Source organism: Macaca thibetana, chromosome 16 (assembly GCF_024542745.1).
Source record: "Macaca thibetana thibetana isolate TM-01 chromosome 16, ASM2454274v1, whole genome shotgun sequence".
Lineage (NCBI taxonomy): Eukaryota > Metazoa > Chordata > Mammalia > Primates > Cercopithecidae > Macaca > Macaca thibetana.
Window position 1 is genome coordinate 75,703,072 of NC_065593.1, and position 23,352 is coordinate 75,726,423.

Below are 23,352 nucleotides of genomic sequence, written 5' to 3' on the forward strand. Positions count from 1 at the left end.
GCCACCACCCCCGGCCTGAGTTTTAGTTTTGAAAGCAGGTAAAATAGGCTGCTGCCCTGAGCTAATGCACCCCCTGCCCTGGGCTGGTTGTTTATGCTATCGACACGGTGTTTTTTCCTTAGAAATTGTGCTTAAAGTTATAAAATGCAGCCAGGAGCGGTGGCTCACACCTGTAATCCAGCACTTTAGGAGACCAAGGTGGGTGGATCACAAGGTCAGGACTTCAAGACCAGCCTGGCCAAGATTGTGAAACCCTGTCTCCACTAAAAACAGAAAAAGTTAGCTGGGCATGGTGGTGGGCACCTGTAATCCCAGCTACTTGGGAGGCTGAGGCAGAGAATTGCTTGACCCGAGGGTGGAGATTGAAGCGAGCCGAAATCCTGCCACTGCACTCTAGCATGGGCAACACAGTGTGACTCCATGTAAAAAAAAAAAAAAAAAAAAGTTATAAAATGCAACTATTTGACATAATAAGAGCTTTCAGCAATGACACAGAAGGGAAGGGAAATGCATTTGAATATCATAAAATCACCTTTATTTTTACCATAGCAACATTTCAGTGAACATTTCTTGACTGATTTGGAAGAAAAGATCTGGTTTTATGATTCCTCATGCCTTCTCCGAGGGTGAATATACTCTTCCCCAAGGACAGGGAAGGAAGCTGAATCATAAAATCATATGAACATTTTCACAAGAGGATTTCTCTTGAAGCTTCAGGGACATTGTTTGCAGACAGATGAAAATATGCAGACAGATGAAAAGGGAGAGTAAACATTGGAGCTCGAACCTAGACACCCATATGGGTAAAAAAAAGAAAACTGGCAAATGCGAACTCACAGTTGATCTCTCTGTCAAAAGGAATTCAGAGATGTTTGGAGTGCTTAACCTATGAGGCCAATTCCATGGAAGAACTCTACCTTCTACTTCACAGACAGAACACTGGGCTAGATAGGATGCTTGTCCGGCCCAAAGTAGAATTTCTTACCATCTGTATACTCCCCCAAGACCCACAACAGATGGCTACTGAGTTGAAGCTTGCCACTGATCCTTAATGATGTCTCTGGGAGCTGGCACTCCAGAAGCCCAGGTCAGGGGAGCAAGGAAAAGTGGAGATGGGAACAGAGCTCTGACTCCTAGCCCCGTATTTGATACTTACTCCCTTCAAAATCCTGTCCCTGGACTACAAATTGAGTTCCCAGTTAGAAATCAGAAAACCATGGAACATAAGTTGCATTTCTAAGATGTGCCTGAATTTAGTATGATGTTTAAGAGAAAAGGGCAGTGGCAAGAATGAGGAAAGGACAGATTCTTTTTTTTTTTTTTTTTTTGGATCTAAGAGTGGACTGATGATGCAACTGGCAAGGCACAAGAGGCCTTCTTACAAATCAAACATTGAGACTGAGATTCCTAATGACTAGAGTGAGCTCAAAAGAGAAAGGTGGCTGGGCACGGTGGCTCACACCTGCAATCCCAGCACTTTGGGAGGCCGAGGTGGGCAGATCACTTGAGGTCAGGAGTTTGAGACCAGCCTGGCCAACATGGTGAAACCCCATCTCTACTAAAAATACAAAAATCAGACAGGTGTGGTGGTGTGCACCTGTAATCCCAGCTCCTGGGGAGGCTGAGGCAGGAGAATCGCCTGAACTCGGGAGGCTGAAGTTGCAGTGAGCCAAGATCGCATCATTGCACTCCAGCCTAGGTAACAAGAGCGAGACTCCATCTCGAAAAAAGAAAAAAAAAAAAAAAAAAAAAAGCGGGAGAGAGAGAGAGAGAGAGAGAAAGGTGAGTTTGTGGACCTACTGGACAAACAGGACATGGGACATGGGGGCCTGAAACACTGTTTTACAGACAGAAGAACACAAAGGGAAATGCAGCCTGCCATTCTGTTACTTCCTTTCTCCTCTATCCCTTCTTCCCTCCCTGGGAAACCACAATAGCAGAAGTCTCATTCAATCAAATAGCTGTCAATTATATGAGTTGTACTTTTCTCTTCCTCAACAGCAAGCTGGCTTTCCTCCTTTTTGTCCTCCTCTTTCTGCCTATAGAGCAATTTCCTCCTGTCCACTTTGCAGGGCCGATAGCTCAAATACAGTGCTATGGTGATGACACCCACTCCAAGGGCAACGGTAATAATGACAAAGAGGGCAGAGCTGATTCCTTCATCTAGTCCTGTCCAAGCACAGAAGACAGAGTTAGGAAGGTCTGATAGTACGAGGATCACCCACCCCAGCCCATCAGGCCCACTTCTGAGTCTCATTCTTCCCAACCTAGTAGAATCTTTTTTATTTTCATCCTTGGATAAGAATTCCAAACCCCTAAGGAGTTTCCCATCTCCTGGGCCTGGCAGCAGGGCAGCAAAGTTTACCTTGAACAATGACAGCAATGTCTTTGCTGACAGAGCCCAGCTCGTTAGTGGCTGTGCAGCAGTAGGTTCCGGTGTGGTTCTGGGTTGCATTCTGTGGCACTTCAAGGTCAAAGACCACCCCATTCCAGGTACACACCAAGGCTGGAGCTGGGTTTCCCTTTGGGACGCAGGCAAGCGTGTGTTCCATCCCTTCCAGCCAGGTCTGTTTGCCAGGGCAACTGGATTCCTCTAGCCGTGGCTTGTCTGCAAAACCAGAGTTTCCCAAAGAGCTGAGTTCAGTGCACCACACTCCCTCACTACCTTCACACCCTGCTCCCTCTCCTCACCCAAATGCGGTCCCCTCCATCCAACAGCTTTCCTTACCAAGGGAGCACTAGCAGCTCCCTACTTTGAGGCAACTCTTCTTTCCCATCTTCCCCATGGGCATGGAGTCCCAGATGAAACCTAGGGTGTTTTTGTTTGTTTGTTTGTTTTGAGACGGAGTCTGGCTCTCTCGCCAAGCTGGAGTGTGTGCAGTGGTGTGATCTCGGCTCACTGTAACCTCCACCTCCTGGGTTCAAGCGATTCTCCTGCCTCAGTCTCCCGAGTAGCTGGGACTACAAGCAGTGCCCCCACGCCCAGCTAATTTTTGTATTTTTAGTAGAGACGGGGTTTCACCATGTTGGCCAGGATGGTCTCTAACTCTTGACCTCGTGATCCACCAGCCTTGGCCTTCCAAAGTGTTGGGATTACAGGTGTGAGCCACCACGCCCAGCCAAAACCTAGGGTGTTTCTATAAAAAAGATTCAGACTAAATGATAACCCTGCTGTGTCCGTGGTGGCCCTGTGCCCCTGCTTCCCATCTTTGCTTCTCAGTGGGTAAGGAGCTAGGTAGTGGTGAACTCAAGAGATGAGGATTTTTCTACTTTTCTCTTTTTTTTTTTTTTTTTTGAGACGAAGTCTCGCTTTGTCACCCAGGCTATAGTGCAGTAGCGTGATCTCAGCTTACTACAACCTCCGCCTCCCAGGTTTCAAGCGATTCTCCTGCCTCAGCCTCCTGAGTAGTGGATTACAGGTGCCCACGACCACACTCGGCTAATATTTGTATTTTTCATAGAGATGGGGTTTCACCATGTTGGTCAGGCTGGTCTGGAACTCCTGACCTCTAGCCATCCACCCACCTTGGCCTCCCAAAGTGCTGGGATTACAGGCGTGAGCCACTGCGCCCGGCCTATTTTCTCTACTCTTCAAAATAGAAATTTGTAGATGGAATTTTTGGATATTTCCCTTTTCAGCATAAACTCCCACTATCACTTCCTTTGTTCTCCTTGGCCATCGCCCTCAACTAACGTTGCCTGATCACTTTAACCCCTTTCCTTTATGTTCCCAATTTCCCCTCATCTGGTTCCCCACTCACTCTCCCGGGAGTAAGGTAAGCTTGGAGCGCTTTCCTTTGAAGCTCTCTAGAAATGGGAAAATAATAATCCTTATTTTGACAAGAAAGATCACGCCCCTACTCACATAGGACATGGAGCTGGATCACAGTGGTTTTCATCAACCACTGACCCTGCACCTCCAAAGAGGCCTCGCAGGAGAAATTTCGGCCATCATCTTCCTCCCTGGCAGTAAGTAGAAGCCAGGCAGGCTCCCCAGGGGCAGGGAGGTCTGGGGCTCCCTGAAGCCGAAGAGTAGGGCTGGGTGATGTTAATACATGCCCTGAGCAGGTCACATTAATGTCGGTCCCTGCCAATGGGTATGATTCTTTCAGCTCCAGGATTGGTGGAGGGAAGCCTGTAAGGAAAGGAAAAGGAGAACCAGATACATTTCTCAAAACTAGCAGACACTTCTGCACTCTTGCTGCTGGCAAAAGCCCTTGGGAAGGCAGACAACAGGGGAAAGACTTTGGATACCATTGCTTCTTCTGTAAAAGCTGAAGGAAAGAATGAGGTGGTTTGGGGATCCGAGAGCTTCTCTTATGCACGCACACATTTAGTTATGCTTCGCTGCAAGGACTGCAAGATGTCTTTTCATCTTACAGCTTTCCTCCTCACCTCAAATAAATGTTCCTAAAGTAGTTCGGGGCATCCACAATCACTCTGTAAGCAGGATAGCCTAAGGAAACTGGGGATGAAGTCTGGAAAGAACTACTGTAGCAATACATGTCCCCAATCTGCCTGCATTTACCAGAGAAAGATGAAGACTCATGTTCACTTGAGAGAGTACCCAGCAAAGGGCAGCAGGGATATCTACAGCCAAATCACTAACCCATTACTGTGTGTTTTCAGTTGCAGAGAACCCGTATGAAAAAGGAAGAGCCAGGTCACTTACTGTAGCTATGCACTAGCTTTCTTGTTTTCTGTTCCATTGGACCCAGAGATGCAAGGCAAGACAGTTCCTGATCACCAGCCTCCATGGCCCGAAAGGTAGCATTGGCCCATGCTGTGTCCCCCTCCCAGGAAAGGAAGGAGCTCAGCTCTTGGTCTTCCAGGAACATGTGGAATATAACTTCTTTGGCTGGAAACACCCTAGCCACCTCGCAGCTCACAGTCTCTGCCATCCCAACCTCCAAAAGGGAAGAGACCCAGATATGGGGAGTCTGAGAGAATTCTGCCAAAAAAATGAGGACAAGAAGAGAAAGGAGAAAAGTCATGAGAAATCATACGTCATGCAGGACCCTGCAAGGTGGGAAGGAAGTGGGGTTAAAATGTCTCTCTTCCCCAGGGTGAGCTTAAAGCCCAAGCAAAGGTGGAGCTCAGTTACTCTCACACCCTCACCCTAAACCCCATGAGAACTTAGTCCCAAAGGCCAAGGCAAGATGAGCCCCAGGATTCCTCCTGCACTTGAGTTCTGACTCACCAAAGATCCGGAGTATTTTGATGGGTGAGCTGCCTTGAAAGAGGCTCCCACCTTGCAAACTCAAATCCAATTCTGCACGGCAGGAAAAATTGCACCTGTCATTCTCCCTTTGGGCTCTGACACTGATGATGACCTCAGCTCTTTGGGAGGCCACAGCCAAGCTCATAAAGTTCTTTCTATGCAGTTCTTGGTTACCCTGGAGAAGGGCAAGGGTGAGGCTCTCCAAGGGTGCTACACTGGGCACATGACACTTCACTGTGAAGGCTTCATCCACGGCCACCCAGGCAGGCTGCAGCTCCAGGATCACTTGCTCTGGTGGCTCTTTAAGACAAAAAAGCAGGGCTTGATGAGCATGCCATCCTCCTCTCCAGAAAGAAACGGCATAGGACAGGAAGATGAAGTGATACAAATCACAGAAGGTGACTGTCACCTTAAACCATCTGATCAGCAATGTCGGAATGTCAGCTTTCTGCCATCCCTGCCCTAGATGGGGCGAGTTAGTCTTCTGGCTCTTGTTCTTCCCATCAAAAGTGGCTAAGGCCATAGCCAAGAAGAGTGACTGCTGAGGGAGGGGCCCTTGCTTTGACTGTTGCTGCCATTCTGGAAAGCACTGATCTTTTACCAGAGGGGCTTCAGAGGCAAGAGCAGCTTCCGGGGGCTCCTTAGCATCACACAAAATATATACTCTAGCAGGCCAGGTGCGGTGGCTCACGCCTGTAATCCCAGCGCTTTGGGAGGCCAAGACGAGCAGATCACTTGAGATCAGGAGTTCCAGACCAGCCTGGCCAAGATGGTGAAACCCTGTCTCTACTAAAAGTACAAAAATTAGCCAGGCGTGGTGGCAGGTGCCTGTAATCCCAGCTACTCAGGAGGCTGAGGCAGAGAATTGCTTGAACCCGGGAGGCAGAGGTTGCAGTGAGCCAAGGTTGCACTACTGCACTCCAGCCGGGGCAACAGAGCAAGATTCCATCTCAAAACAAACAAACTAAACTATAGTTAACCAAGTTCTGACCCCACAGAGACCATACTTGCTTTCATGGCCATATCTTTGCCCATGTTATTTGCCTACCTGAAAGGTCTTCCTTACCTGTCCCCTTCAATTCAAACCCTAACCATCCTGGGGGAGGGCAGTCAGGAGCCTCCTCCACCATGGAGCCTTCTCAGGCTGCCCCAGTTCACAAAGACCCTTCTCTCTCCAATCTCTGTTTATTCCAATAGCTTGTAGGAAACAATTCAGCATTAATTTTATACTTTTTTTTTTAAGAGATGGGATCCCACTCTGTTGCCCAGGCTGAAGTGCAGTGGTGTGATCATAGATCACTGCAGGCTTGAACTTCTAGGCTCCGAGGATCCTTCCACCTTAGCCTCCCAAGTAGCTGGGACTACAGGTGCATACCACTATGCCTGGTTAACTTTGAAAACTTTTTTTGTAGAGACAGAGGTCTCACTATGTTTCCCAAGCTGGTCTCAAACACCTGGCCTCAAGTGATCCTCTTGCCTTGGCCTCCCAAAGTGCTGGGATTAAAGCACGAGCTACTGTGCCCAGCCTAATCTTATACTTTTTGGTAATTTAACCATAAACATTATTAGCATATGCTTCCTATATTGAAGATATTTTCAAGCACAGATGTCTGGATGCTCTCTATGGTCTGCTCCTAATTTAAAACTCAGAAGAAAGCCTACATCAAAGGGAAGTAGAAGTGGGCCAGGCTCACTTCTACTTGCTGAACTTGAGGTGGCTCACGACTGTAATCCCAGGACTTTGGGAGGCTGAGGCAGATAGATCACTTGAGGTCAGGAGTTCAAGACCAGCCCGTCTCTACTAAAAAAATACAAAAATTAGCCAGGCATGGTGGTGGGTGCCTGTAGTCCCAGCTACTGGGGAGGCTGAGGCAGGAGAATTGCTTGAATCCACGAGGTGGAGGCTGCAGTAAGCTGGGATCACACCACTGCACTCCAGCCTGAGCGATAGAGCAAGATTCCGTCTCAAAAATAATAATAATAATAAAGGTGATTGGATCTAGAATCCTTACAGTATGACAGAAATCTTTATTAAGGGCCTTAATTATCTCCCCTAATTAGAAACATTTGTCCCGTCCTTCCCTAAATAAGACATGTTCATGTTTCCCCATTCCTCCTTTCCATCCCCCTGCCCCCAGCCCTTAGCCCTACTCACGATACACAGTGATGCCAAGGCTTGTGTCCTTTTGAATCCCTGCACAAGAGAAGAAGCACTGCAGGATGGAATTCTCTGTTACATCCTCCAGAAGAAACTCTTTCCACTGAGGCCCTTTGCCCACCTGAGTTTTCTTTAAGAAGGTCTCAATTCCACTGGGTCCTGGGTCTGGGCAAGTAGTGCTGCAGTTGACCACTAGGGACTGTCCAAACTCCACCAGGGCCTGATTTGGCCAAACAGAAACCTCAAACGACTCTTCTGCGACCCCTGAAATATGAACTACATATGCCAATGACTCTGGTGAGGACCACGAGACCCAAACAAAATACAGAACCTATTCTATCTAGTTCTAGGTTAGAGAACAGGAAATCTGCCCTGAACAAAAAGGTTCAGAGGACCAGACAGGACAAAAGACCTGTAATTGGCTGGGCACGGTGGCTCGCACCTGTAATCCCAGCAGTTTGGGAGGCCAAGGTGGGTGGATCACCTGAGGTCAGAAGTTCGAGACCAGCCTGACCAACATGGAGAAACCCCATCTCTATTAAAAACACAAAATTAGCCGGGCGTGGTGATGTGTGCCTGTAATTCCAGCTACTTGGGAAGCTGAGGCAGGAGAATTGCCTGAACCTGGGAGGCAGACGTTGCAGTGAGCTGAGATTGTGCCATTGCACTCCAGCCTGGGCAACAAGAGCGAAACTCCACCTCAGAAACAAAAACAAACAAACAAACCTGTAATTAACAAGTTAGCTCTGATTCCTCCACTATTCCCTCCACCTATCTTCTTTCTCGAGAACTTGAATTCTCTATTAATATCACCATGGAAATTATGGAGTTGCTAAAAAAATTATGCCCAGGAAACCAACATCTTCCTAAACTTTCAGAATTCTTGAAAGCGTCCCAGGATAGGCTGCTGCGGACCCTCACAGGATTCGAACTTCATTACTTATCCCTCAAAGCAGTGTCTCCCTCAAATTATGGCTAAGGATTCCCTTCGCCAGAATCACCCTGAATGCTTGTAAACTGCAGATTCCAACTCCATCTCAGAGTGCATGGTTTCAAACCTGTGAAGGTGGGAACTGAAAATATGCTAGGGGATAACAAGCCTGCCGGGGACCCTTATGCACACCAAATTCTCAGACCCATTGGTCTGCAGGTGACTCCCGGGTCACTCATTTCCCATGCCTTTTCTTTATGCCTCTTCTCAGAGTGAGACCATTCCGTTTTGATTTGGTGCTGAGAGAACAGATGTTTTGGATGCCTACAAATTTTGTCTGTTCTAGAAATCTTCTCTGATGCAGTGGGAGATGTCAGATACATTTTTATTTTATTTTATTTTATTTTTGAGACAGAGTTTCACTCTTTTTGCCCAGGCTGGAGTGCAATGGCGCAATCTCAGCTCACTGCAACCTCCGCCTCCCACGTTCGAGCGATTCTCCTGCCTCAGCCTCCCAAGTAGCTGGGATTACAGGCACGTGCCACCATGCCCAGCTAATTTTGTATTTTTAGTAGAGATGGGGTTTCACCATGTTGGCCAGGCTGGTCTCCTGACCTCAGGTGATCCGCCAGCCTCAGCCTCCCAAAGTGCTGGGATTACAGGCATGAGCCACTGTGCCCGGCCAAGCCACCGCGCCTGGCCTCAGATGGATTTTAGATGCCTGATGTAAGTAAAGGGCACAGAGACTTCAGGAAGTCCTGAAGGCTTCTCTACAGGTCCCTTTTAGCTAGTCCATGTCTACCATCTACTTCACCTCCCAATACCAGTCCCCTCTGGGAATACACAGCTCTTGTAGCAGTGTTACCTGCTAAGGCCCCTGTTCCTTTCCTGTCATCAGGAGAACTCACTTTTTGTACCTGAGCTATGGGTCCTGTCCTACCAAGAACCTATTATAGTTCATCATGACACAAATGGTGGCAACAAAGAAGTAAAAACATTCTCAAGAGGAGAAATACAGGGCAGTCCTGGGGCAGTAAGGAACCAAGCAGAGAAGGCATGTTTCCTAGGGAGAGTCCTCTCTGATAGTCTATTAACTTGGGTTATCCCAGTTACAAGCCAGAGACCCTAAGGATTCTGTATCCTAGTGATCCAAGAGATAGGAATATTTCCCCCGGGTCCAGATGAACGAACACTGAAGTGTCACCCCACTTAGGACTCCCCACCTCCTTCCTCACTGACCAGCTACCTGTGTCCTGGCACATACTGGTTTAAAATGCTTTCCCAAATAGCCTCACCTGGGCAAAGGATCAAGGCCAGCAGGGCCCAGACAACAAACAGAAGCATTTTCATCCTGATGAGAATGGCCAAAGGCTGGAGAGAAAAAGACAGCAATGCTGGAGAAAGTGACCAAAAATACATATATAAGGAAAATTATTTCTTTGATATTAAGAGTCAGTCCCTTTCCTGAAATCTCACTAGTCTAGAAAAATTACAGCAAAAACATCAGCAGTGAAGGTGTACTAAAAGAATGTCTTGGGCTTGGCGTGGTGGCTCACGCCTGTAATCCCAACACTTTGGGAGGCTGAGGCAGGAAGATCATGAGGTCAGGAGATCGAGATCATCCTGGCTAACACGGTGAAACCCTGTCTCTACTAAAAATACAAAAAAATAGCCCGGTATGTTGGTGGGAGCCTGTAGTCCCAGCTACTCGGGAGGCTGAGGCAGGAGAATGGCATGAACCCAGGAGGCGGAGCTTGCAGTGAGCTGAGGTTGTGTCACTGTACTCCAGCCTGGGCGACAGAGTGAGATTCCATCTCAAAAAAAAAAAAAGAATGTCCTATATTAAATCTATTTATTTCAGTTTGGCTTATGTGCATAGCAAAAACACGGGGGAAAATATGAAAAAAGATGAGGCAATATTATCGAGACTCCTGTGTAAGTTGTATTCTACTTATCTTTTTACTAGTTTGCCTCCATCTATTAGACTGAGTCAATAGAAGGGTGCTGGCATGAAAACATGAAAAACTGAGTTTAGGCTGGGCACAATGGCTTACACCTATAATCCCAACACTTTGAGAGGCCGAGGCGGGTGGATCACCTGAGGTCAGGAGTTCCAGACCAGCCTGGCCAACATGGAGAAATCCGTCTCTACTGAAAAAATACAAAATTAGTTGGGCGTGGTGGCAAGTGCCTATAATCCCAGCTACTCAGGAGGCTGAGGCAGGAGAATCACTTGAACCCAGGAGGCAGAGGTTGCGGTGAGCCGAGATCATGCCACTGCACTCCAGCCTGGGTGACAGAGCAAGCCTCCTTCTCAAAAAAATAAAACAAAAACTCATTCAAGCTAATTTCTTCTAAGAAAGGCTTCTTGACTAGCCTTATCGCACTTCACAGTCCCTTATTTGTTATACATGATCTCTATCTCACTTTATGCCAAACAAGATTTCTGAAGTTGCAAAGTGAACTAATGTTCACTTTGGTGAATTATTTCAGTGATGTAATCATCACTATACTAGAAATTCCTTGAGGATAAGAGGCTGTAATGTACTTATCTTGTATCTCCAGCACCTAGCACAGAGCCTATGATATTGTGGACTACAATGAAGGACTACCCTCCAATTTTTTTTTTTTTTTTTTTGAGACGGAGTCTCGCTCTGTCGCCCAGGCTGGAGTGCAGTGGCCGGATCTCAGCTCACTGCAAGCTACGCCTCCCGGGTTTACGCCATTCTCCTGCGTCAGCCTCCCGAGTAGCTGGGACTACAGGCGCCTGCCACCTCGCCCGGCTAGTTTTTTGTATTTTTTTTAGTAGAGACAGGGTTTCACCGTGTTAGCCAGGATGGTCTCGATCTCCTGACCTCGTGATCCGCCCGTCTCGGCCTCCCAAAGTGCTGGGATTACAGGCTTGAGCCACCGCGCCCGGCCCCTCCAATTTTGTATTGAATTTTCATACAGTGGGTTTGGAACAGGTCTAACTCCACTTCTATGCTGGTCTGAGAGTTTTTTCTGCTTTTTTTTTTTTTTTAAATACAGGGATAACAGGTGTATGAAAATTTGTACTCCCAAGTGAAGGTTACCCTTCAAAATAACCACTTTGGAATGCTATCATCTTATTCCAGTGATGACACAATTATTCAAAACCTTTTTTGAAATTATTTATTTATATATTGAGACAGGGTCTTGCTTTGTTGCCCAGGCTGAAGTGCAGTGGTGTGATCACAGCTCGCTGCAGCCTCAAATTCCTGGGCTCAAGCAATCCTCCCACCTCAGTCTCTTGAGTACCAGGGACTACAGGCACATACCACCACACTCAGACGATGTTTTTACTAACTGTTTTTGTAGAGACAGGGGTCTCACTATGTTGTGCCCAGGCTAATCCTGAACTCCTGGCCTCCAGTGATCCTCACACCTAAGCCTCCCAAGGTGCTGGGATTACAGGCATAAGCCACCACGCCCAGCCTGAAAGTAATTTAGAACTGGCTTTTAAGCCATATAAGAAAAATCAAGCTGGGAGCAGTGACTCATGCCTATGATCCCAGGATTCTAGGACACCAAGGTGGGAGGATTGCTTGAGCCCACGGGTTTGAGACCAACCTAGGCAACATAGCAAGACCCCGTCTCTACAAAAAAAATTAAAAATTAGCCAGGTGTGATTATGCTCACCTGTAGTCCTAGCTACCTGGGATGCTGAGGTGGGAGGATCACTTGAGCCAGTTTGAGGCTTCTGTGAGCCGTGACCATACCACTGTACTCCAGTCTGGGCAACAGAGCAAGACCTTGCCATAAATAAATAAATAAGTAAATAAATAAATAAATAAAGCAAGCTCTCCTCCTTGTTACTGAACCAAACCAGGTCTATCTGTTCACGTGCAACGTAAAGCCAAACACTGAAGCACCAGATTTTTGTAGAGATAAAAGTCTATTTCAAGGTGGCTGAGCGAGAAGACAGGCTCAAATGTCTCTTCAATCTGGAGACTGGAACAAATTTTAAGTGTGAGGGAGGACACAAGTATAGGTGGAAGTACTGGAAGGACAGATTTTGATCTGAAGGACTTCAAACAGTACCATTTATGGTAAGATATGGTAAAGGGTCTTATACCCAGACATTCCTGGGCTTGGACCCGTTGCTTTTGTTTCAAAAGTGTTCCTGTGCTCGAGTTCCAGCCACATCCCAATCTTTTGGTTCTGCCGAAGGGCAAGACTTTAGTTCCAGGGTTATTTGAGATCAATGTCTCCCTTTCTGCACATGCTCTGACTGTATGACTTGCAACTTCTTGGCTCTGGGCCTGTAAAATAACTTGATACCCCACTATCAGCGGGGTAGAACCAGTTAGAACTGATCCAGCAATTACACTCTCCAATGTGTAGATCTTGTGATGTTTAAGTCTATAACATGAATCCAGATTATTTGTGCTTTGATGGGGCCACAGTGTCACAAATAATTCCCCTTAGAGATTAATCCAAGAACTCCTTCTGTTTTACTCATCCCTCTGTAGCTTGCTGATGTTACCTTCTTTTTTTCTTTGAGATGGAGTCTCGCTCTGTCGCTCAGGCTGGAATGCAGTGGCACGATTTCCGCTTACTGCGAGCTCCGCCTCCTGGGTTCACGCCATTCTCCTGCCTCAGTCTCCTGAGTAGCTGAGACTACAGGCACCCGCCAGCACGCCCGGCTAATTTTTTTGTATTTTTAGTAGAGACAGGGTTTCACCGTATTCGCCAAGGTGGTTTCGATCGATCTCCAGACTTCGTGATCTGTCCATCTGTCTTGGCTTCCCAAAGTGCTCAGATTACAGGCATGAGCCACCACACCTGGCCTTTTTTGTTTGTTTGTTTGTTTGTTTGTTTTTCTGAAATGGGGTCTCACTCAGTCACCCAGCCTGAAGTGCAGTGGTGTGATCATAGCTCACTGCAGCCTCAGACTCCTGGGTTCAAGCAATCCTCCCATCTAGGCATTCCAAAGTGCTGGGATTACAGGTGTGAGCCACTGCACCTGACCTGATGTTACCTTCTTCTGCATAGCCTAGCACTGCTGTCAATTTTTTTTTTTTTTTTTTTTTTTTTTTTTTTTTTTTTTGAGACAGAGTCTCGCTCTGTTGCCCAGACTGGAGTGCAGTGGTGCAATCTCGGCTCACTGCAACCTCCACCTCCCTGGTTCAAGCAATTCTCCTGCCCCAGCCTCCTGAGGAGCTGGGACTACAGGCATGTGCCACCTGGCCTGGCTAATTTTTTGTATTTTTAGAGAGATGGGGTTTCCCTGTGTTAGCCAGGATTGTCTCGATTTCCTGACCTCATGATCTGCCCGCCTCAGCCTCCCAAAGTGCTGGGATGATGGGCGTGACCCACTGCGCCTGGCCTCACTGCTGTCTATTTATGTCATAGACTATGCTCTGCTCTTAGAGTCTTAGTAAAAAAAAACAAAAAACGAAAAAAAAAAACAACTTCCTATTGCTCATTACTATAAGCCAAGCTAATCGATTTTTCTTTGTAGTTGCTACTAGTACTATCTCTATGCCCACAAAGAGTCTTAAGAAAACCGTCCTGGGCAAGTTTTTGTTTCCATACCTATAGACAGACATGTACTTTGTTCTTTGTTGTTTCATGCCCTGCCCTCACTGCACTATCCCCACAGCTCCAATCTTGCATCCTTGTTTTCACGTAGCAGGTTCTGAAACACAAGATTCTGTATTTATCTTGCTAAGGAGAAAGAAAGCGGTAACCCCAAGGAGAAATTATTTTTAATTTCTTTTAGAATTCCTTTTGCTTATTCTGTGGATTATATCCCAAATTAGAGGTTTAAACTGAGGCCGGGCGCAGTAACTCACACCTGTAATCCCAGCACTTCAGGAGGCAGAGGCGGGTGGATCACCCGAAGTCAGGAGTTCAAGACCAGCCTGGACAACATGGTGAAACCCTGTTTCTACTAAAAATACAAAAATTAGCTGGATGTGGTGGTGGGCATCTGTAATCCCAACTATTCAGGAGGCTGAAGCAGGAGAATTGTTTGAACCTGGGAGGTAGAGGTAGAAGTGAGCCAAGATTGCGCCATTGCACTCTATCTCAAAAAAAAAAAAAAAAAGGGTTAAACTGTCTGAAAGTTTTGTCCTGCACTCCAGCCACTGGGAGGTCTGTTGCAGGAGAGGGGTAGGCAGTGAGGGGAGGGTGGGGACGCATGCTGTTGAATTGCTCTGGCTGCAGGATGTGAACTAAACTTTGCCTCCAAGTTTGGGATTCTCGCCTTCCATTCATAGTCAATGGTTTCTTGCTGTCTTTCCTTCCTTCCTTCTTTCTTCCTTTCCTTCCCTCCTTCCCTCCCTGCCTCCTTCCTTTCCCTCTCTCCTTCTCTCCCTGTCTCCTTCCTTTCCCTCCCTCCCTCCTTCCTTCCTTCCCTTCCTCCTTCTTTCTTTTTCTTTCTTGCCTTCCATTCATATTCAAGGGTTTCTTGCTGATTTGTCTTTTCTTTCTTTCTTTCTTTCTTTCTTTTTTTTTTTTGAGACGGAGTTTCGCTCTTGTTGACCAGACTGGAGTGAAATGGCCCGACTCCGCTCACCGCAACTTCCACTTCCTGGGTTCCGGCGATTCTCCTACCTCAGCCTCCCAAGTAGTTGGGATTACAGGCGCGCACTACCTCGCCCGGCTAATTTTTGTATTTTTGGTAGAGATGGGGTTTCACCATGTTGGCCAGCTTGGTCTGGAACTCCTGACCTCAAGTGATCTGCCCACCTTGGCCTCCCAAAGTGCTGGCATTACAGGTGTGAGCTACCCTGCCCAGCCGCTGTTTCTTATAAACGTAAGTCACACTGGGCCTTTGCACTCTCTCCTCCATCTGCCTAGAATTCTTTTCCTCCTCCCTAAACACTCCTCTATCCAGTTCAGTATCTCTGCCATGCGGCCTGAGTTGACCACGGGCTTCCCAGCCCTCCCTGCCCACGCCCCCCACCGCAGTGCCCCCTGCACGCCTACCACTTTCCCTTCCGCAGCACCATCGCCTTCTAACACCCGACCGATGAGGCCTGAAATCAGGGGCTCTATCTCCCCTGGACTGTAAGTACTAGGAAGGCAGGGCCCTTGGTTTTACTCGCTTATGGATCCCAAGCACCTGGAACGTTACTGGCGTTCAACGACCATAAAGGAACAAGTGAATGCACGAACGCACTAGATAGACGGGTACCAATCCTTGTGTGAGGGCCGCTGCCCCCCGCGTGGATACCGGGCACCAGGCCAGATCTTGCTGGGAAGGGGTCTCGGGTCCAGCGGGGAGAGGGGCGAGGACACCTCGTGGTCACCAAGGCTCTTCCTGGCGGACGATCCCTAACACACGTGAGAACCCGTTCAAAAAGCACTTCCACCCGGCTCCTCTGGGCTTCCGGCGACAGCCAAGGAAAACATGACCGAAATCCTCACCGAGTCGCGGCTGATCGCTCGCACGCCCCTCACCGTCGCTGGGCAGCTCCTCACGGCTTCGGCCTCCGCTCCTAGGCCTCCGCTCCTCAGCCTCGCCCACTCCGCTATCAGGCGCCAGCCAAGCTCTCAGACCGTTTGGTCTGCACAGCCAGGCGGGGGCGCGCGAGGGTGCGGCCGGAGAGCGGATTTTCCTGATCTGCCTAGGAACTCCTGACGTCCATGCGAAAGCTCAGCAGGGTTGGCTGAGATGAGAAGGACGGGCAGGTAGCTACAACGACGGGAGGGGAGCGTGGGGAAGATGAGGGTGGGGAAGGCTGAATTCTGTAGGGCAGAAAGCGCGTGTTTGGCGCCGCATAACTACTTATGAATAACGCAATATGGAAACAAAAGGAAAGGGATCGTTGCGGCAAAGCGCTGTTGTAAGAGGAAAACAAGAGGTTGTCCTCCCCTGTGGCTGTTGTTTTCGTGGTGCGGCCCGGACACGTGAGCCGGCCGGCGCCTCAGAGAGTTGCGCGCGAAGCCACGTTCCCGCCTTGGACATCCTGGCTCGCTTGGCAGAGCTTGGGGCCTCTGCTGGCTGCGCCCTGGCAGGCTGGGAGATGTGTTTGGCAGAGTTTTGACAATGGATAATTTGCAAAAAGGCTTGTTTTTTGTTTTGAGACGAAGTCTCGCTCTGTCGCCAGGCTGGCGTGCAGTGGCGCGATCTCAGCCCACTGCAACCTCCGCCTCCCGGGTTCAAGCGATTACTCCTGCCTCAGCCTCCTGAGTAGACTACAGGCGCCCGCCACTACGCCCGGCTAATTTTGTATTTTTAGTAGAGACGGAGTTTTACCATGTTGGCCAGGCTGGTCTCGAACTCCTGACTTCAGGTGATCCGCCCTTACAAAGTTCTGGGATTACCGCATGAGCCACCGCGCCCAGCCTTTATTTTTATTTTTTTTCTTTTCTTTTCTTTTTTGCTCACCCTTCCGCGTTTCCATACCTTCCCTCCACTTCCTCACTTACAAATAACACACTTGAGCCCCCAGCGTCCCTTTCTTGCTTGCCGCCCGATGTGCCTGCGCCCCCTCTCACCCGCGCCGGGAGCTGTGGGTCCAGTGGCAAAAATGGGGTAAGGGAGGAAATAGCCCTCCGCTGCATCTCTGCCAGGGACCCCCTTCCTCAGCTTCAATGCCAAACGTCTTCCTGGAGGGAAGCCTCTGGAGGTCAGTTCTCAAGCGTTCACCCTGACACCGCATTGAGCTGTTCCCATCTGGTTTCCTGTTGGACCTCTGGCTCTCCCTCAATCCTTGGCCTGACTGCCAGCCATGGGCCGAGTTTCTTGGTGCAGTGAAATGTGAGGATTTGGGTTATTATTATTATTATTATTATTATTATTTCAGGAGAAGAATTATGTGCCTCGACCATCGAATATAGGCACACCCCAGGGAGCCGCTGTTACTCGCATTTTATGGATCGGGTAACAGACTTGGAGAGGCCTCACTCTTGGGGACATGGGGGTGGCAGGCAGGGGAATTATTAATATTACTGGCAATTTTAGCATCCAGTGTGCGTTCCAAGAACTATTTCTTGCCCTGCAAGAATCTTTCATCAACCGGCATCTTTCTTTTTATACTCTGAGCAAGTGGCTTCTTGGGCTAAGGCAGGGCTGTCTAGGGTAACGTTATCACTGCCTTGTTCCCTCCTTCCGTACTGATAATTTGAGGGAGAAAGTCAGATAGAATCAGAAGCTTTGGAGCCAGAAAAGCCTGCCTATGAATCCCTTTTTAATACCTTACCAGCTTTCTGACTACTGGAAAATTACATAACTTGTAGTAATGTCCTCCTAATCTTTTTTTGTTTTTGTTTTTGAGATGGAGTCTCCCTGTGTCACCCAGGCTGCAGTACAGTATCCCCATCAGCTCACTGCTACCTCCACCTTCTGGGTTCAAGTGATTCTCCTGCCTCAGCCTCCCCAGTAGCTGGGATTACAGGTGCCCGCCAGGACACCTGGCTAATTATTGTATTTTTAGTAGAGACAGGGTTTCACCATGTTGGCCAGGCTGGTCTTGAACTCCTGGCCTCAGGGGATCCATCCACCCACCTCGGCCTCCCAAAGTACTGGGATTACAGGCATGATCCCCGCACCCCCGCACATGATCCCCACGCCTAATCCAATCCCATCTATTTTTATTAGAAATAGCTGTACTGTGTGAAAGCCATTTTTAAAAGTTCTGGTAATTTTAGGCCAGGCGTGGTGGCTCACACCTGTGATCCCAGCACTTTGAGAGTCTGAGGTGGGTGGATCACCTGAGGTCAGGAGTTTGAGACCAGCCTGCTCAACTTGGCAAAACCCTGTCTCTACTGAAAATACAAAAATTAGCCGGGCGTGGTGGCTGGTTCCTGTAATCCAAGCTACTTGGGAAGCTGAGGCAGGAGAATTGCTTGAACCTGGGAGGCGGAGGTTGCAGTGAGCTGAGATGGCGCCATTTCACTCCAGCCTGGGCAACAGAGCAAGACTCTTGTCTCCGAAAAAAAAAAAAAAAAAAAAAAAAAAGTTCTGGTAATTTTATACATTTGTCACATCTAAATTTTAGCAAATGGGCTAAATTTTAGCAAAAGGAAATGTCTCCAGCTGACCCATTTCCTTATGTGAAGGCTGTTTTCCTAGAGAAGTGGAGAAGTCATTCCTTCAAATGGATAATTGCTCTGCCCCAGGCAGTCATGGCTATGGGGCTGTTATAGAAGCTGGTTGAACCTGACAAAAGCGGGAGGAATTCTAGCTAGAGAGAAGCTGCATCTCTCTCTTTCTCTTTTTTTTTTTTTTTTTTTTTTTGGAGACAGAATCTTGCTCTGTTGCTCGGGCTGGAGTGCAGTAGCGTGATCTCAGCTCACTACAACACTCACCTCCTGGGTTCAAGCAATTCTCCCACTTCAGCCTGCTGAGTAGCTGGGACTACAAGTGCCCGCCACCATACCCAGCTAATTTTTGTATTTTTTGTAGAGACAGGGTTTCACCATGTTGGCCAGGCTGGTCTTGAACTCCTGACCTCAAATGATCCGCCCACCTCAGCCTCCCAAAGTGCTGGGATTACAGGCGTGAGCCACGGCACCCAGCCTGCATCCCTTTTTGACTGCATTACTTGGTTTCTGGGTACCCCAAATCTGCTGCCTCCTGATCCCTCAAGACTTTATCTGTTACCTGCTGTTTATTCCTGGGACTGTCAGCATCTGACTCAGGGCCACTTGTTTGTGTCAGAGTCCAAATGGTAAGTTAGGGGCAGTGCAGCTCTAACCAGAGTTAGAACAGATAGATGAAGCATTAAAAGCCGGAGATAGTATGAAATGAATCAATCTTGGCCGCCCCATCTATCAAGGTGAGGATAAAGCCTGGGCTAAGGGAATAAACAAAGAATCCAGGTGGAAGGTCACAAATTAATAAGTCCAAGAGAGTGAGAGCATAAAGCTCAAGAATTTGGTAACCGGATAAAGTCTGGGCTAAGGGAATAAATAAAGAATCCAGGTGGAAAGTCACAAATTAATAAATCCAAGAGAGTGAGAGCATAAAGCTCGAGAATTTGGTAGCCAAAGTTAACTGTTAAGGTTAAGCTGGTTTTGACCTGTCCTGATGGGTCAACTGCCCATTAGAACCGACTTGGAACACAGTTTCTGGAGTGGGGAGTGTAGTTAACTTTTATCAGAGTTATTTCCTGAGCAGGCATTGTTTCTGCACAGTCCTTGTCCTCTTGGAGTTCACACTGGAGGGGTATGTGGATGGAGACAGAGTTCCAAACAAAAGCCACAGCACAGAATGATAAATATTCTTGCAGAAACCTAGACTGAGTGTTAGGGAAAACACAAAGGAGAGCAAGAAATTAATGATGGCAGTTGGAGGGTGGGGATTCCTGTCATGGAAAATTCCAGAGGCAGTGACATTTGAATTGGCCTTGAAGGATAAACAGAGATGCTTGCATGGCAGATAACTGGAAAAGAGCAATCATTCATTTAATAAATACGTATTTGTGTTTAATTTTATACCAGGTATGATTCCAGGTAGTTGGGACGCAGCAGCAAATAAGACAAAGCCCTTGCCCTGAGGAACATCCATCCCAGTGACATCCTGGGTAAAGGAACCACAGTGTGCATGACTTGGCATTCAGGGCAGAGTGAGTGCAGTGTGGCTTCATGGTGGAATACATGAGCTGCTTCTGTGAATGTATACATCTCAAAAGAAGAACAAGAATTAGAATCAAAAGAAAATCAATGGGATAATAAGCATTGTTATTTTATTAATAAAACAATTTGGGGCAGTTGGGAGAAAGAAGGCCGGTGAGGCAAGGTGAGGACAGATACTAATTAGGCCATGCTAAGAGGTTTAGCATAGACTCCTGTAAGCCATCGGCTTTTCAACATGTTAATGTTCTGGAACCCTTTTTTCAAAGGAAATTCTGCATGGTCACTCCATATATAAAACAACAAAAGTAGAGCTGCTTGGTGGAGGGGCAGGGGTGGGCATGGGCAGGGGAAAAACTCCTCACTCTACACTCCCACCTCACTCTCAGCTCTCCATGACAGCTCCTGTGTTTCCGAGAAACCCGAAGGCCCACAGTTTTGTTTTTTGTTTGTTTGTTTGTTTTTTGAGACGGAGTCTAGCCCTGTCGCCCAGGCTGGAGTGCAGTGGGGTGATCTCAGCTCACTTCAACCTCCGCCTCCTGGGTTCAAACGATTCTCCTGCCTCAGCCTTCTGAGTAGCTGGGATTACAGGTGCCAGCCACCACACCCGGCTAATTGTTGTATTTTTAGTAGAGATGGGATTTTGCCATGTTGGCCAGGCTGGTCTTGAACTCCTGACCTCAGGTGATCCACCTGCCTCAGCCTGCCAAAGTACTGGGATTACAGATGTGAGCCACTGTGCCCAGTCAACCCATGGTTGAAAACCCACTGCTGAAGGTATTGGAGTGCACACAGATGTGGGTAAATGGAGAGATGTGATCAGATTTGCTGTCTTGGGATAAAGCTGACAGAGGGCATGCAGTAGGATGGCAGTCAGCAGAGAAGCCACTCAGGTGGGTTAGGGAAGAGTTGTTAAGGAACTGACTTCAGGTGGGTGGACTGGATCCAAGAGAGATCTGGGAGGTAAAATTGATGACTAAGAGTGGGGGTAGTGGCTGGGCAAGGTGGCTAACCCCTATAATCCCAGCACTTTGGGAGGCTCAGGTGGGCAGATCAAGAAGTCAGGAGTTTGAAACCAGCCTGGTCAGGGTGCTGAAACTCTGACTCTACTAAAAATGCAAAAATTAGCCAGGCATGGTGTTGCACACCTGTAATCCCAGCTACTCAGGAGGCTGAGGCAGGAGAATCATTTGAACCCGGGAGGCAGAGGTTGCAGTGAGCCGAGATCGCTCCACTGCACTTCATGCACTTCAGCCTGGGCAACAGAGCGATATTCCGTCTCAAAAAAAAAAAAGCATAGGGGTAGCAGGGGAGTGAATCGTGATTCCAAGTGATAGCAGAATTAAAATCCTTAAGGAGTGAAACCCCATCTCTATAAAACACACAAAAATTATCTGGACGTGGTGGCGTGCACCTGTAGTCCCAGCTAGTCAGGAGGTTGAGGTTGTAGTGAGCCATGATCCTGTCACTGCACTCCAGCCTGGGCAACAGAGCAAGACTCTGTCTCAAAAAATAATAATAAAATAAAATCCTTAAGGCCTTCTCTACTCTCTTTGCTTTTGGCTGTTGGTGCCCTGGGCATCTGGTTGTGTCACTTCCATCTTCCTTGGCTTTCACTTCCCTGCAAGACCAGTTTGAATGTCTCAGCAAGTCAGGGCTGGCCCTTTGCCATGTCCTCATACCCTTACCCAAGATAAGTACGGGGAGGAGAGGCAGACTGAGAGGACAGTGAGGCATTGATTTTGAACAGATGGGCTAAGTGACTAATGGAACATCCACCAGGGAGTTGGAAATACAGATCTCAAGCTCGGGAGAGAGGTGGGATTGGAGTTGGAGATTTAGGGTCATCAGAAAATAGACAGTAAATGAACGATTGTGAGTAGATGAATATGTCTAGGTAGGTCAAGTATAGAGAAAGTATCTAAATATAGAAACCCCAAGACAAGGATATTTAGGGGCCAGAAGAAGAGTGAGAATAAGTCAGAGATCCTAATGGAGGCCCTTCCCTTACTGTTCCTCTATGGTAGTGGTCTGGTTTTTTGTTAAATTTAAATTTTCTTTTTTTTTTGAGACAGAGTCTCACTCTGTCACCCAGGCTGGAGTGCAATGGCACGATCTTGGCTCACTGCAACCTCTGCCTCCTGGGTTCAAGCGATTCTCCTGCCTCAGCCTCCTGAGTAGCTGGGACTACAGGCATGTGCCACCATGCCCGGCTAATTTTTTGTATTTTTAGTAGAGACAGGGTTTCACTGTGTTAGCCAGAATGGTCTCGATCTCCTGATCTTGTGATCTGCCCACCTTGGCCTCCCAAAGTGCTGGGATTACAGGCATGAGCCATTGCACCTGGCCAAAAATTTTTTATAGAGACAGGGTCTCCTTATGTTGCCCAGGCTGGTCTCAAATTCCTGGTCTCAAGCGATCCTCCTGCCGCAGCCTCCCTGAGTGCTGGGATTACAGGTGTGAGCCACCATGCCCAGACTTTTTCTCATTCAACTAGTAGCTCTGGGTCCAAATTCAAAAGCCAGGAGGTCACCTCCATAAGAGTCTGAGAAGTGACCAAGAAGAGACCTGTGAGACCACAATGCCACCCAGGTCTCTGAGTGTGTTATAACCCTCTTCCTGGCATAGGAAGAGAACAAGAGAACAAATGGTAGAATCATGCCCCCACCCTTGGCTCCGGAGATTCCAGGTTTGTCACCTGGGCTGGTTGTGGCTCTGAAGCTCACTACTTTTTTTTTTTTCATTTTTTACACTTTATTTTTTAGAACAATTTTAGATTTCCAGGAAAAATTTGAGCAGATAGTACGAAGAGTTCTATATTCCCAGTTTCCCTATTATTAACACCTTCCATTAGTGTGGTACATTGGTTACAATTAATGAACCAGTATTGATGTATTGTTGTTAGCTAAAGTCTATGTACATTAAAGCTTACTGTTTGTGTTATACAGTTCTACTGGTTTTCACAAATGCTTAATGTCATGTATTCACTGTTACTGTATCATACAGAATAGGTTCACTGCCCTAAAAATGCCCTGTACTTCACCTAATCACCCCCATTCTGTAATCCCTGGCAACCACTAATCTTCCTACCATGTCTATAATTTTGCCTTTTATAGCATCCTTTTTTTATGGCTGCATGACATTGTCTCATGTGGATTATCCAGCCAATCTTCTATTGTAGGACACTGATGGTATTACACAACTTAAAGAAAACACTAGAAATGTAACACCAAACCTTGGATTCACACAGCAGCAAATTACACTATGCTGACCTGGCACAGGACTCACTTGCCCATGTGCTCCCATTTAGCTGTGTATCACAACATTTCATGATCTCTGGGCAAAGGAGCTGTTCAGATGTCACACACAACCTTGTAAACCAGAATAAAACATCTGGCATTCACTCTGATAGAAGAACCAAAGCAAAGTGGTAAACACCATCTGTCAAATTTGTCTTCCAACAGAGCCTTTCCAAATTTCCGGGGTTTTCCT

The 23,352-nt window shown here is 47.6% G+C and overlaps 1 protein-coding gene across 2 annotated transcripts; it reads right to left on the reverse strand.

Moving 5' to 3' along the window:
* Nucleotides 1-1,063: 1,063 nt before the first annotated feature.
* Nucleotides 1,064-15,880, reverse strand: LOC126939547 (intercellular adhesion molecule 5-like). 2 transcript variants are annotated; one of them, XM_050764959.1, is made up of 8 exons: nt 15,709-15,880; nt 9,606-9,681; nt 7,377-7,655; nt 5,201-5,521; nt 4,673-4,951; nt 3,866-4,135; nt 2,366-2,608; nt 1,064-2,169 (listed from the first exon to the last, which is right to left on the reverse strand). In XM_050764959.1, the coding sequence occupies exons 2-8, from the start codon at nt 9,658-9,660 to the stop codon at nt 1,946-1,948; spliced, it is 1,671 nt and encodes a 556-aa protein (XP_050620916.1). In that variant the 5' UTR covers nt 9,661-9,681; nt 15,709-15,880; the 3' UTR covers nt 1,064-1,945. The 2 variants fall into 2 exon arrangements, with proteins under 2 accessions (XP_050620916.1, XP_050620915.1); XM_050764958.1 differs by lacking the exon at nt 15,709-15,880 and having other exon boundaries at nt 9,606-9,953.
* Between the last annotated feature and the right edge of the window lie 7,472 nt (nt 15,881-23,352).

What these genes read in the sequence shown, in the direction of transcription:
- LOC126939547 (XM_050764958.1), bottom strand. Translation starts at nt 9,729, where the DNA reads ATGTATTTTTGGTCACTTTCTCCAGCATTGCTGTCTTTTTCTCTCCAG. An exon ending in CCTTGGCATCACTGTGTATC is followed by an intron (nt 5,522 to 7,376) that starts GTGAGTAGGGCT and finishes TTTGTCTTAAAG; the next exon opens with AGCCACCAGAGCAAGTGATC. An exon ending in CAAAATACTCCGGATCTTTG is followed by an intron (nt 4,952 to 5,200) that starts GTGAGTCAGAAC and finishes TTTTTTTGGCAG; the next exon opens with AATTCTCTCAGACTCCCCAT.